We start from the raw sequence: 15,694 nt of genomic DNA on the forward strand, positions 1-15,694 counted from the left end.
ATATGTACCTGTGTATGTAAGCTTATGTGTATGTATACCTTATGCTTACATACTTGTGTATGTAAGCATAATTCTCACACATATAGCCCCATCCATGCCTACCAGAGTGATGTCCTTGCATAGTACTTTGCGTACATGGAAAGATAAAAACAAACAAACAAAATATAGTAATGATACTTCCAAGATCAATTTAGGAGTGATCTATACCATTAATGAAACAGTTCTGGTTTCCATTTCTCCCACTAGGACCTCTTCTTTACTAGTTAATGTGCTTTCTAAGTGACTGTAGAAACTACACATGATTTTAATGCTCTCTACATTTTGCAAGCTTTAGTCTTAAGCTTTAGAGCAGGCTCCTCTCCATCATTTCTACTTCAAGAAAACAGCATGGTCTTCATGAAGTGGTTATGTGCTTAAACAAAAATCCCTCCCCAAACTTCACAAAGGGGCCAATCCAACAAGCCAATCCTGCTTTTTGTGCTACTGCTTTTCCAGATTCCAAAAACCTAACTTGCCCAGGATCTGGGAAATGGACATTGCAGTTGCGAAAACCAGCTGTGCAAAAACACTGACCCTCTGCTGTATACACAGGAAGTTTCATGCACCCATACACCACATATCTACAGTGTTTGACTGTCTTGCACTGCCCACTTTGGATCTGTAAGTGTTGTCAGGCACTAGACATTCTTTTCAACAATTCAGAGTGCTTTTCTACAGCTATTACAGTTCTAAACCATTTTGCTAATGATAGTACAGAGCAGAAAGAACTTTGTAATTTGCAAGGCAGAATCTGCTTTCAAGTAAAATTTGCAATTAGTATGTTCTCTAATACAGAAACATTTATTACCAGTAACAAAATGATTCAAATGTTCATATCTTCAAATTTGCTGTTATTTCTGCTTCTTCTATTTGAACCATGCTTAGTTCTGGCCGATTTAATACTAGTTGCTCCATTTTCTCAGGACAGTCTGTCAATACTAGTAGGAAATCTAATTGTGAATGTTTAGCTTCCAGATACTTTGCAGGATGATAATAAAGGTAGTATTTAATTACTTTCATTCAGATTTGCTTAAAGCACAATTCGGATTTTGTACCTTAAATAATATTCTTTGCCTTCTGAAACCTTACACGTTAAATTGCTATTCTCTCATGTTCTTGGAGTTACCAGAAATTGAAGCCACATGAAGTATATTTTACTCCAGTATTTCACTATTTAGGGAAAAGTGAATCAGTAAGACCAATCGAGAAATAGAACATCTAACAGTAAAAATGTACCAAACTTGTTTTTAAGGACATCATATGCGTGATCTAAATCTTTGCCAGCTATCTTATCTGAGAAACACAATCCTCACTTTTTGCCTTTCATGGTATGAATTTCCATTTGCAAGTAAGGTAAATCACAAGCTCCATCCTCCATCAATGATCAGTTCATTACCGGTCACATAGGCAGACTGAAATTACATAACAAGTAACAATTTTAACTAATTTACTATTAATTACATGGAAACACTTTTAATTTAAAGAAAAAAACCCCACCCTGCCATTCTTTTTATACAAGCATTTTTTGTTTTGTTTTACAAAAATACCTGAAAAAATAGAATACAAACAAACTTAGAAATGGAGACCTTTTGGCTAACTCGGGGGAGTGTATCAAAAGTATTATTAGAAGCAATACTCACATGGACTAGACTATAGATGTCTTACCTGCAGAAATAATACATCACACTATGATGTTATTAGCTCTTTAGCTTGGCAGAATCTGATCAGGTCAGCCAATAATTATAAGGACACCTAACTGAAAAGTTAAATCAGGCAGATTGTGAGGTAAGCAACTAAGCTGTTGGCATTCTTCTCTACATCAGTACTGAAGCATACTGAATATACTGGAAAACTGGAATTCTGTCTATGTATGGTTGTAAACCCTATGACCAGACTCAAAAAAATGAGTAGCTTTACAGGAACAATAAAACCAAGATGAAAACGGGAAACAGATTACTGAGAGATAGCAACATTAAGACAGCATTAATTCCATTAAAATATTGTGTTATGCTCAGTGGGACTGCTGGACAAGCCCAGATGAATCCAGCCCAGTTTTAGATTCATAGTAAATTTATAGCACCCAAAATACCTTGATACATGCTCATTAATATTGGTAGTACTTGCAGTGGTCATTAAGAGTTTGGTGTATAACAACCTCAGTGAGTCTGTGGTTTTTCTTATGCTGAAAGGGTAAATTCACTCTGAGCATTAGCCCTTTCACCTAAAATGGCCAGCAGTTCAACGCTCTTTGAATAGCGAATATGAATTTGCTCTTGAATAGTGAAGTTAAGTGATGATTACTAATTCTACCTCCTTAAAACATGACCTAGCCATGGTACAAATGTGGAAAAGCAGACAAGCCCATTTCTCATATAATTCAGGATGATCTGGGGTCAGTCAATTTGCTTGGATGACATCAAACCACCAGCCTACAGTACCAAACACCTAATGCCTTATCAATCACTGTCAACATTCAGAGTACTTCTTGCATTACAGGTTGAACTCGGTAAAATATTGTGGGCTTTTGTTTTTTGTTTTTTTGTAATAATCCATCTTAAAGACAATGTAAATCCTCCTAAAGCAACTTCTCTCTATTGTGAAACAGCACAGTAGCACAGGATTCTGCGACAGGAAATTTTGTTGATCATACTTACTTCATCAGAGGCCAAGTACACAAAGAGATGGGCCACTTCTTCAGCAGTAGCCATCCTACCAGTCCTCTGTCTGGCTAGAAAGTCTTTCAATGCCTATATACACAGGAGCATTTGGTATACCAAAAATGAAAACCAATTATTTTAATCTGACATGTATAAAGCAATACTGGAAATAAGCCATGAGACACAAATTCTTTTAATACACTGAGTAGGGAATTTATGCTAGACAAAGAAATTAGAATATTAACACTGGTATGAATTTCAGATTTAAAAACAGTAGGAGACTGGACCTAAATCTCTGGTTCCAGAGTAAACCCAGTGTAAGTCAGTTCTTCCTTTGGTGGTAGATATTCCCAGACCTTTCAAATGGGGGCTCACAGTTATCTAGTCAGTATGGGTAAGCATTCCAAACAATTTTGACACGCATAGCCAGGATGCCCTTTCTATTACGGTTTTGCACTAGTCTGTGGCTGCCACATGCCCCAGTAGAAAATATCTTCTACCTTTGCACCAGATGCTGTAACCAATGGTTGCAAATGCTTCCATAGATGACAGACTCTCTGTATTCAGTAAGCAATAGTAACCTTCTGACTCATTAAGACTTCTGTCTTGAGTACAAACTGACCAAAGTATTAAAGGAGACACTGCTGCTATGTTATCATTGGTACTCTGAAATAGGGAACATTCCTGAAAAGGGGCAAAGTGCCGCTGCATACGTGTATTTAAAGGGAGTTAAATGTATGTACACACCTGTTCTGGGTTAGGCCGGGCTTGGATTCTTTCCTGTAAAGATGGAGTGTCAACAGTTCCTATGCAGAATTTTAAATTCAGTGTTAAAAATCACCATCAGCAATCATGGCAAAAAGTGCTGTTCAGTGGTTCTGTCGAGAGCCAGTTGGCCACAGGATCTATTCAGCCAACTGGCCACAAGGATGATCGGAGGCTGAAGCACCTCCCGTATTAAGACAGGCTGAGAAAGTTGGGGCTGTTTAGCCTGGAGAAGACTGCATGCAGACCTCATGGCAGCCTTCCAATATCTGAAGGGGGCCTACAGAGGTGCCAGAGAGGGACCCTTCATCAGGGACTGTAGCAATAGAAAAGGGGTAATGGGTTTAAACTTCAACAGGGGAAGTTCAGGTTAGATATAAGGAAGAAGCTCTTTACTGTAAGGGTGATGAGGCACTGGAGCAGGTTGCCCAAAGAAGTGGTAAATGCTCCATTCCTGGCAGTGTTCAAGGCCAGTTTGGACAGAGCCTTGGGCAACATGGTCTAGTGTGAGAATCCCTGCCTAGCGCAGGGGTTTGGAAACTTAAGGTCCTTTCCAACCCTAAGTATTCCATGATTCTATCTGTATGTCTTAACACTTACATGTAACTTTGTAATACAATTCAGGACTGCAAAACTATAAATGTGGCATAGGATTCTAAATTTCAAGATAAGGCAAGACTCAGAATTGGATTCAATACTTTTCAGCTGGTTAAACCACGGCTAGCCTGGTAGCTAGCCCTTGCCTGCTCCTGTCTTTCTAGAGTATATATTTGAAAATAAACATTCAGGTAGTGTGCAATGCATATATAACGTGCATGTGCTGGGTTAACAGACTAAATATACAGCTTAACTACAAAAGTAACAACTTTTGTATTTTAAATCTCAAATGTTTCAAGCAGGTCCTGAACCTTTATGCTGTTGGTAACTTTAGTTACCACTTGCAAGTTAATTCTTTGTTAATAATGTCAAAGTAAATCAGGCCTTCTAGAATCTGCTCCAAGTTTACAAAATAATGTATGAATACTTACCAGGACATACGCAGTTGCATCTGATGCCTTGTTCAATGAAATCAGCAGCCACAGACTTTGTTAGACCAATAACTGCTGCCTTTGAAGTACTATATACACATCTGTTCACAACTCCTAACAGAAGGTCAGTGTGAAGGCAGTGTAGAAACATGTTAAAGAAAGAAAAAGAGAACCAAGTTTGTTCAATATGCACCTGCTGCTGGGCCCCAGCATTTCCTGTAGCACCTGTAGTCTCTTTGTAAGGACAGGGTAACAAAAATGCTGACTGCCAGAATTCTATGCAAGCACACATGAGAGCAAAGACCTTTCAGTAGTGTAAGTTTGGGGAGTAGTCAAAAAAGCTAACAAAGTAAAGATTTTGGAACAGCAGAGACCGATCTGTTGGTCACCATCAGGCTTCCTTGGGAAGCATAGCTACAATGCTGATGTAATTGTCATTTCTTTATTGTTTCTCTGAAGAACATATGTAGCAAGGTATCACTGGAAGCAGTTCCTTTTTATTTAATACAAACTGGTAGAAAGGATACTATTCAGTATAGATTCAAAAGCTCAGAGGCAAGTATCTTAGTATTTCTGCATTTTGCCATCCGTGTCCTTGTGTGTACAGACGAGTTGATGTGTGCTCTTTTTTTAATTTAACTGTATCCCTCCTCAGGATTGGCTGTACCCTCTCATTTCAAAGTTGTGCAAGGTTTATTTTGCAGTCCCATAATTTCTGAGATTTATGTAAGGAACTCTAGCAAGATACTGACCTTTAATGCTGGATGCCACAGAAGACATATTTATAATATTTCCAGATTTCTGTTTGAGCATCTGCAAAATAATACGTACGTCATTCAAATGCAGACTGTTTTGTTATCTGCAGATCCAGCACAGTAGCCCATAACAATCCACGGAACAGCCCTACATGCAATGGATACACAGGGCGGCAAAGCTTAATCGGCACAGATGGGTGCTTATCTCTTTTCATCTAGCAACTGAAGTAGTAAAGCAGAATCTGAAGTTCTCACTAAGTTCTTCTGAGTCATCTTGGGAGTGAAGACTATGACAGGAAAGGACTTTTTTCCTGTGATAGACACTTTGGAATTATTGCCCTTTTGTCACCACAGTATACGCTATGCAGTAACTCTGCTTATGCCATCTACCAATGCAGTTACTCACAGATCCCATTCAGACACTAGCTTTGCAGAAGACTAAATCACAACTCTAGCATCTTTGATTTGTAGCTAGATTTCTTCAAGTTACAACCTTTTCAGGCATTCCAAACCCAAGATGCTTAAAGCTGTTATATAGAAAACTTGAAAATAGGTATCAGCTTAAAAAACCCCATAAAACAAGAAGCCAAAAACCAAACCAAACAAAAAGGACTGGAACAAGATTGAAAAGAGTAACTGCCATCCAGCCATGGTCACAGCTTCCACATCTGGCCTTTGCATTTACAGGAATATAAACTCCTTATTCAGTTCACAAGTTTTTGTAGTCCCAAACCCAGTTATTATGTCAACAAGTGTCCTCGTGCTGCTACACTGTTCTGATATAACCAGCATGTTGCCATCAGTGGCACTGAATTGCTTCGTAAGATAGTTTCCAGAGTTCCATAAAATTCATGTTACTATACATTATTTACAATTATTTTGCGCAGCTTGTGCTATAGTAGAATGTGGTAGCACTGTATTGCAATGGCTCCCTTGCAGCTCTGCATTTGAAGGATTTTAGTTATGTATTACATAGTGCAAGCCCCTGAATGCATCTTCTCTACCACATCCTTTAGGCAGGATGTCTGCTTGAAGAACTATACAATGCAGAGAATGTTTTAGAAGCTGCATACTAGCATTTTTATCTCAAATCCCATGCTGTCACAGTGGCAACAACTTAGATCTCTCACACTTTAAACACAGTGCAGCAGAGACTAAAAAATCACAGGCAAGCAATCCTTACCTTAGGAAGGAATGTCTTAATCATTAGATACATGCTGCGAACATTGAGGTTCATAGTGAAGTTCCAGTCTTGATCCTCACAGTCCAGAATGGTTCCATGATGAACAAACCTAGAATAAGTGCATGAACTGGACTAGTCTGTGGTTTACACTTCTGTGGCTTTTAATGCAGATTTGCCCATATAATTTTGCAGTAGATAACTCTTCCAACCCTGAAAAGGAGGGACTAGAGTTCTTTTAAAGAAAGCAAGCAACAGTGTATTTCTCCTGATGAGTATCAGGGACACAAGGCAGACTCAGTATGTGCAAAGAAATGCTTGTCAGTAGGGACAAAACAAAACCAAAGCAAAGGAGAGCAGTAGCAGACCCTCAGCTTTGCTCACTGTTGTGCTAGGAGGGCCAGAGCCATCAGTGCTGGGCATCCACAGAGTGTGAAAACACAACAAATTCAAGAGCTATTCTGTCTTGGCCTGGGTAATGTGGCTACACATGAGAAGTTCAGGTTTGATGAAAACACATGAAAGTTTGTCTTAAAGGCATAAAGTGAATTAAAGCAAAAGAAATAAAATGCATTTAAGTAAAAGGAAGTACTTCTGGAAGACAGGGAAAACTGGAAAAAAATGTAGGATCAAATAGAAGCTTGTTACCCTGCAATGTTACAGAGGACGTCAATCTTTTCAATATCCTTGGCCAGATTTTCTATCTGCTCCTTTTTGGTGACATCCAGAACACGTATTTGAATGCCTAGAAAAACACAGTATTTGCTTCACTGTATTTGACTAAGGATCATTGGTTTATTTTTCTGAGCTGCTAACGATTGACAATTTAAGGCAGTGGGTTGACAGGGAGCAGTCCCCCTCAGTGGTGCACCACAACATAGAGACTCACTGACTGAGAGCTGCACTTAATCATGAGGTTAGTGCAGTGGTTAAATCAGGACAGCAATAGACAGCAGGTCATGCTTCCTAAAATTTCAGAAGGGAATTAAAAAAAGATCAACTGATATGATTTGTTGTAACAGCATCACACAAGCAGACGAGCTAACATCATTTACCGCAAAAACATTTCCAATAAGCTTGAATTCCACTATACTCTCAAACTGAACAATTACAGAATCTGTATAATCATGACAAACTTCCATGTCCATGTATTTAAAAACACATAAGAAAAAACCTCCAAACAAACACCACCACCAAAATCCACAACTACCAAACACCTTATATTCAGTCAGACTTCTCGATGTTCCAGATTCTTTCTGTTGACTTTCATCTTTCTGCTGTGGGCTTCTGAGAAAAGTATTTGCTTAAAGGTTTTTTCTTGTGTGTTTTTAAATGTCATTATTATTTTAAAACCATGAGGGCAGTTGCACCGGAACAGGGGCCTGCAGAGGTTGTTGACGAAATTCCATCCTTGGAGATATTCAGAACTTGACTCAACACAGCCCTGAGCAACCTGCTCTAACCACAGCTACTATGAGCAATAGGCAGGACTGTAAGGACAGTGCAGGCAAGACATTTATGACCTCCAGAGGTCTCATCCAGCATACGTGATTCTAGACATACTGTAAAGCTCTTTGTAAAGCATTTGAGTGATATCTAAATTATGGGAGAATTTGATCTGAAACTGATAAACCCCTCTTTCTTTTGAAGCCAAACTGACAAGTCCTTTAACAGGTTTTATATGCCTTAGTTAAATGATACAGACACTTTTGAAGAGATTTGTGTATAACGATGCAATTAAGACTACAGGCTGATGATTTACATCAGCACTGGAACTACCTCTCCTGGATAAAATTTAAAGACCACAATGTGCCAAGCCTTGATGAATTACAGTTTAACTAATCGTATGTCAAAGGAGTTGAAATGGCTCTGAGTATATGGAAAATTACCTCTTGTGACCACAACAGCAGAAGGAAAAAAACCACACAGTTGAAAACTTAACACTTTTCTAAACACCTGCAGAATAAAGCTGGAAAATTCCTAAAGTTCCCAAAGAGTTACAAAGGGATTGCTTGTGATGAACTCCAGTCAATACAGATCAACGTTCACTCTAAAAGCTGCACTAGAGAAAAGTGCTTTTGCATATTTGACTGTCACCCTATAACAGGAATTCCTTAAATCCAATTCATTCCGTCAAATTAAGTTGGAAGAATTTTCAGTTGTAAAATACATCCCAGTCTTACTTTTTATTTCCAGACTGAAAAATTATTTTTATATGATGGTGCACACTTGTGTCACTTATGATTAAGAAACACAGCTATGCAAAACTACTCCTTGCAGTATGTTCCTGTGACATCAGCAGGAATGTCATCTTAAGGCCTGACCATTTGTGCAAATGGAACAGGCTTATTTAATGTTGCAGGGTTAGTTTCTGAAGGCATAGTAAACTCTAGTAGGCAGCTACCCTCATAACGCATTCCTTTGTAACTACGTGCCATGGAAACGCAAGACACTAAATTTACTTTTGGTATAGCTGGATGTTAGCTGTTGCGATGAGTGAAAAGCATTCTGTGCCTTTTAGAGTGCTGTGTTTGACAATTAGCCTAGTGATCTCAAAAGATAACTGAAATGGGTGCTATCTGGGAAGCAGAAATGAGCTGCTTCTGTGACACAAAAACCTCAAGTTATTTCGAATGCCTTGAATAATACTCTGTCTGATATGCTGGTGTTGCTGTATGTTACATGCTGAACCTCTGCCATTCCACATCACAGAACGAAGCAATGCCAACATCTAAAGACTTAGTCTGGATATTTTCCTTTTTTTTTTTCTGGTCTTTTGGAGTTTGCCCTATCTCCAAGTTAGATTTCAGCCATTCTACACCAAAACTTGCAAGAGCTGAACCAACAGCTACTGTAGGTCATTTACCTGGATATTTCTCCAGCTCTTGCAACTTAGGCTCATTGATGTCTGTAGCAATGACTTTGGCTCCTTCTTTTGCAAAAGCCTGAAGAATACAAGAGAAGCAGTTTATATTTAGATATTCCAGATCTTACCAGAAATAAATTCTGTTTCCTCCTCCTTTCCTTTTTGGCTTGAATCAAAGTTGGCTGAAGGCAGTTGATCTCTCACTTTTAATTTAGGGCATGTCAGGGAGTAATAGGCATCACTTACCACACATCTTGAGGACAATTCAGTAACTATATGTGATACAAGACAAGAGTTAACATCTTTTCCTTAAACTATGGAATCCATAAATACAGTATAATAACAGTAACCAGACTAAGACAACTGGTGCTATTATTACCCTTATTAGCTGCATGGACACTAGTAAACCTGTTACAAACAGTTAGGGCTAGAATTGTCTGTCTTGTTGGATTTAAATGGGATTTGAGAGATAAAGGCACAAGTCATAAAAAGAAATGGCAATATAGAACCTTTATGAAAATACTTTGCAACCAAGCCATTGGAATAGAGCAATATTAAAATAAACATGACTTTCTTTGGCACTTAACTGGAGATACTGTCATTCGTAATGCTGCCCTCAAAATCTGCTTTCTCTGCACTGTGATTACTGATAAATCAACAGCTATGCTAACGAAGTAACCTCTGTCAAAATTATTCTGACATCTCAGACTGTAGCCCCTAATCTTCAAAATAAGCATCTCAAGTGCAGCTTAAAAGGACAGTGGCATTAAACAAAAGTGGACTTCCTTCCATGCTTGTTGGGTATTTACAAATTTACAATTATCTACTCCTTTGGACTAAGTGTTTTAATGTAAGTGCCAAGATTAGAAGTCTCCTGCATTCTTAACTGCATGCATATGAAATGAACTAGGATTGGCAGAAATCCTTCTTACAGGAGCTTTTCCTGGCTTGTTGATTACAATACGGAGATACTGAAATAACCCCACTAGCTTCTCTATCTGCTATGGAAGAATGAAATAGCAGGGGAAGAACTGGTCAAAAGGAATTAAAAGGTAGCCAGAAAATTAATACATATGTTGAATTCTGTTCAAGTAATTGAATTCTAAATTATTTCTCACAGTTGCTTATGGTGAACAACACTGTAGCTGTGCAGTTGGTATCATGTAGACTTAGTTATGTCAATGATTAATGTAGATAAAATATCATTGTTTTACTATAGGGTGTAACAGGAAATATTCCTTCTATCCTTATCTTCTTCCAGAGGAAAGCAGCAGAGATATAGGATTAAAGGTACAGACAGTACCAGCTATATATTGTTAAAAAAGCAGTTGCAGCTGTTCTTGAATCTTGCCCTTATCCTTGCCTGATGTCACCACTTGGAGCCTCAGACTTTCAGAAATTCAAACAGCACAATGGATGCAGCACAATGACTCTATTATTCCCTGATTTTTTCAATGAATAGTTCTGGCTTCATCTGCGGCTTATGAATTCAAGAACTTGTTTGGTGCGGCTGTCTCTGGACAAGCTAGTATTAGAGACCTAGCTTAGGTACAGGAAAACAAACTTTTTTTCCCACTTACTATAGCAGCTGCTCGTCCAATCCCCTGTGCTGCTGCTGACAGCAGTATGACCTTCCCATCAAGCCGACCCATGCTGCTGATCTGCGCAGACAGAAGATGTCACAGAATCTTTAACAAAAAGATGAGCCAACAACATTCCCTGGGAATCAGATACAAATGCATTCCAAAAACTAGACATGATTCTGAGTACCTCTGCCATCAAATTGCTTCACAGACTGTTCTGTTTTGCTGCAGTGTGGTCCTGAGTCACCCAGGGTGCTGAGGGGAGGCTGCCTTAATCTTTGTTTTGGTTTAGTTTTTTAATATAGTACGAAACTAAAAAAACACCAGAAGGTATCTGAGCCCAAAAGCCAAGCTTTTTTATAGCAGAAGCCAGACTCTGTTTTTTCTTAAACAGGGGAAAAAAAAAAAAAAAGTTAAGATGAAACAGAAGCACAGCAGTTCATAATCCTGTGCTTCCACTGGCTATTGTGTTCTTAGAAAGCAGGTCTGCCTTCTATTCCTCCTAAGCTCATCAACTTCCTAGATTGCAATAAATTCCACACAATACACCCTGGGCCTTGGTGTTGGCTCTGAATTGTCTCAGGAAACTTCCAGCACTGCAAATACCCAGCTCCAATAAGGCAGAGAGGAGAGGAGAATGATAAAGCTCTGTCCTCTCTTGCCCTTCTCACCTTCCTTGCTCTCAGGGGACTACTGAGCATGCTTAGGACAAGCAATAAGGAACCTCTAGGATGTTCTACCTTACTCAGTGTGTAGCAGCCAAAAGGCAAAACGTTGCCCTCTTCTCTCCTGCCCAAGCACACACTTTGAAATGTTGTGGCATGTTTAAAGAAAAACAGCATGTAAAGTTGCAGACAAATAACTAAAAGCGAATGCAACCCTCTCCCTCCTGTGGATTTTCCATTATGTAAGGGACAAACTACCAAATAGGATATTTCAGAGTGAAGCCATTGCGTTTCAGTCAGAGTGCAGTATCTGATATTTGTTAACTGGGTTATCAATAAGCAAAACTTTCTGCACTTTTAGCCCACAGCGCAAAATTTGTTTATGTATCTATGAATGTAGAAAGGCATCCCAAGAACCTGAAGTCTTAAAAAACATACATGAATCCAACATACCAAGTACTTCACTGAGAATTTAAGATAAAGATACCATAATCTCCCCTAAATTAACAGACAATGCTGTCATCTAGAGATGCTCAAATCTGAGCTGTGGCTCAGATTGCAAAATCAAATTCAGTGTCCTGTATGTTAAACCAAATTATTAATTCATCTGATTTTGTCCAGAAATCCTGTCTATTTTCTCAGCAGCTTTTCCCTACAAAAGTGGCAGCAAAAACAGTGTTCCCCTGAAGATTACAGATTCAACAATCAGACTTCTGAAGAAACTGAATGGAAAAATTCTTTCTATTCTAATATATAAATAAAAAGACTTAATGGTTTTAAGTGAGAGTTACAGCTTATGTATCAAGACCAACCAACTTCTCCAACATGAGTCCTTCCCACAGGCTGCAGTTCTTCAGAAACTGCTCCAGCGTGGGTCCCTTACATGAGTGCAGTCCTTCATAAACATGCTCCTCCAGTGTGTGTCCCCCGCAGGGTCACCGGTCCTGCAGCAAACCTGCTCCAGCATGGGCTCCTCTCTTCATGAGCCACAGTTACTGTCAGGACTGTGCTCCAGCACAGGCTTCCCACGGGGTCACAGCCTCTTTTGGACATCCCCCTGCTCTGGCATGGGGTCCTCCCTGGGCTGCAGGTGGGTATCCACTCCACCATGGACCTCCATGGGCTGCAGGGGAACCATTGCTCCAGCACCTGGTGTACCTTTCCCTCTTTCTGCACTGACCTGGGTGTTTGCAGAGCTGTTCCTTCCACTCCTCTCTGTGGCTGCAATTGCTCCTGTGCAACAACTTTTCCCCACTTTTTAAACACATTATCCTAGAGATGCTACCACCATTACTGATGGGCTCAGCCCTGACCAGCAGCTGGTCAGTCTCAGATCCGGCTGGCATTAGCTCTGTCAGACACCTGGGAAACTTCTAAATGCTTCTCACAGAAACCAGTGCACTATTTCTTCCCTCCTGCTACCCAAATCTTATATGCTCTCTGAAGGCAGAGGAAGCTTTTTGGAGTCTTTTTTGTCACATGTATCTTTTCAGCAGAAAACAGACAACAAAACCTGATCAGTTCAAGTACTTATGTAAATCACCTTAACGTGATTTGTAAGCTCAATACACTATAGATACATTTTTCAGCCTAATAAACACGCACAATAAATATTTTTCAAACAAGCAAGCACAAGAAATACATTTTTCAATCTAACAATCAGTTTTTATGAACATTTGCCGATTCTATGAGGCATTTAAAAATAAATGCTAATACAGTCACTCACCAAGCGAGTGCAATCTGCACGTTGTATTTCCTGACCTTCGTACACAATGACGTACAGGATCTTTTCTGCTGTGCTCATTGGGAGTCGTAGTCTAAGCGGTGAATTTAGCTAGAACGTAATTTCCTGTTGAAACGTTGAAATGCCGCCACCTACCGAAACTTGAGACTAAATGCTGTGGTTTTATTCCTACAGAAGAAAGAACAAAAAAAAAGCACCAGCGTTCACCATCCATTCTCCTTAAGGAATTCAAGAAATCCACAGGATTCTCACCAGCACAGGGCAGAGACATGGTTTTTTCGCCAAGCAATCTCTCTTTAAGCCATATAAGCTACCTAATTCCGAACTAGGACAATACTTTATTGATGTTTCATGAAGAATTTGGAGTCCTGCCTTAACTTGTGAGGCACATTTTCCTCAGGAAAGCCACTTTCGTAGCTAAACTAGGATAACGTTACTTCGTGTTAAGTTTGTCTTGTCTTTCTGCTAAATTATGATAGCTTTTAAAGCAGAACTGCCCCTGTAATTGTGTATAAGAAAGGTAGATCTACATATACACACATTGTTTCCCCCTTCCAAAAGGAAAAAAGTGAGCTTAACTCATTTATTAAGGCATCAAGATGGAACAAATAAAGAGAAAAAAAAGCTGCTAATGGAAATATCTTTCAATCATGGTGGAAATTGAAAAACCGAACAAAGAAAAAAAAAGAAAGAAAAAAAAAAAGAAAATCCAAACCCCAACCAACCTACCTCAGAACAAACAAACGAAAGAACACCACCACAAAAATATGAGCACTTCACACGTATCACTGTCAGGAAATAAATTGCTCCTACATACCCATGGCTGTGGTAGGAAAGGAGACAGTTCAGTGCTGAACGCAGTAACAGTACTGAGAACCTGTGTAGTTTTGGCTAGCAATATCTTTACAAAGCTTCCCAAAACACATTTCAGGTCAAAGACTGAGATAAATGCTTGCAATTTCTTAGTAGGTACAATAGTTGGTACAGTTTTCAGCTATTCAGGACAAAAGATGGTTGGTTCTCTCAGCTACCTTTTAAAGACCTCCATCACATAAATAATCCTTGTGCAACTCTTCCTATGACCATAACTGCTGCATGCCAGGAAACATGTCACTGTAACCATTTGTTTATCAGTTTGAGTAACCCAAAACAGAGTACTTAGGCACCTGCATTAAAAGATTTATTCCTATAAAGTAAGGATTATGATTTTGATACATGTATCTTCCCTAAATATGACTCTCATATCATGATGATTATTTTGTTCTTAAACAGTGTTGCTCTTTGGTTTTGAGTTGCAAATTCCTATTTAGTTGACAGTGGAGGGCATGTGAGAAAGAACTATCTTTTAGACCCCAAACATTTCCTGACAGACTCAAAAAATTAAACACCAGTGAGACTCGTGCAACAGTAAACTTCCACACAAAGCAATTATTGCAGAAAGTTAGATGACACAAGACGAGAAGCAAGATGATGCAAGTGATGTGATTACTATAAAAAGAGAGTTCTTAGACACTGAATATTGTAATCAAACACCCTTAGATCATAGCAAAAGTGACCAGCAAATATATTTTTAAATACTTAACATTTTATTGTCAAAACAAATGTTACTATACAAAACATACAAAAAGTAGGTCTCACAATGCAGATAAGCAGGCTATTAAAATAGTGTGTCTTGCAGCCCTGATCACCATTCAATTTATTTTCAGTTCACTACAGCAGCAGAGAAATGTCAGGTCCACTGCTTACTATTAAAAAAATTCCAATAGCAACTTCAGACAGGCACTAGAAGTATTTTGAAAGATGATGCAAAGTACAAAGTTATTCTTGGTACCAGAACTGGCTGAGCTTAGAAATACTGTAAGGTGTTTAAAAGGAACCCTTGATTGTGCTCTATAAACAGAAAATTAGTGAGTTCAGTTGCAATGTCCAGATAGGTTAAAATTGTGGTTAAAATGCAGTTTCTGTGGACTTGGGGAAAGCATGGTATAAAAACTGTATGCTGAGAAACAAAAAGCATATTTCTTTCCAACTCAACAGCACTCTGAAGACACCAGTATTGCTCACCCAGAAGAGGGCTGGTTTAGGAATGACAGAATTAAGTTTACGACTGAGAAGTTTCACAGCAGATTAATGTTCCATTCCCATTTCCTTTTCTTCAATACATTAGCTTTTCTTTATTTGCCATACAGGAAATAAGACACCAAAGCAGAACATCATAAGATCAGCAGTTGTGGACAACATGACTGCTTTTCCAATTGTGGGAAGTAGCAACTCCAAGACAGCAAGGGATCTGTGTGCCAGTGCTTTTCTCACAATTTGAGAGGCTGATTGCTTTTGATCTGAAGTAGTTCTCTTTCATATATGCAGATTCTGGCTGTAGCCACAGTAAAGCCAGCTTACAACAAAACACCT

At 39.0% G+C, this 15,694-nt stretch overlaps 1 protein-coding gene across 1 annotated transcript; it reads right to left on the reverse strand.

Annotated features, from left to right (window-relative positions):
- Positions 1 to 1,397: 1,397 nt before the first annotated feature.
- Positions 1,398 to 11,744, reverse strand: LOC308227649 (dehydrogenase/reductase SDR family member 6; the record flags this gene model as incomplete). The annotated part of the gene is made up of 9 exons (XM_080630387.1): positions 10,871 to 11,744; positions 9,291 to 9,369; positions 7,073 to 7,169; positions 6,428 to 6,536; positions 5,242 to 5,302; positions 4,490 to 4,603; positions 3,444 to 3,502; positions 2,694 to 2,786; positions 1,398 to 1,451 (listed from the first exon to the last, which is right to left on the reverse strand). Exons 1-9 carry the CDS (start codon positions 10,940 to 10,942, stop codon positions 1,398 to 1,400), a joined length of 738 nt encoding a protein of 245 aa, XP_080486513.1. The 5' UTR covers positions 10,943 to 11,744.
- Positions 11,745 to 15,694: the final 3,950 nt, after the last annotated feature.

This window comes from Psittacula echo (assembly GCF_963264785.1).
Source record: "Psittacula echo genome assembly, chromosome: 1".
Classification (NCBI taxonomy): domain Eukaryota; kingdom Metazoa; phylum Chordata; class Aves; order Psittaciformes; family Psittacidae; genus Psittacula; species Psittacula echo.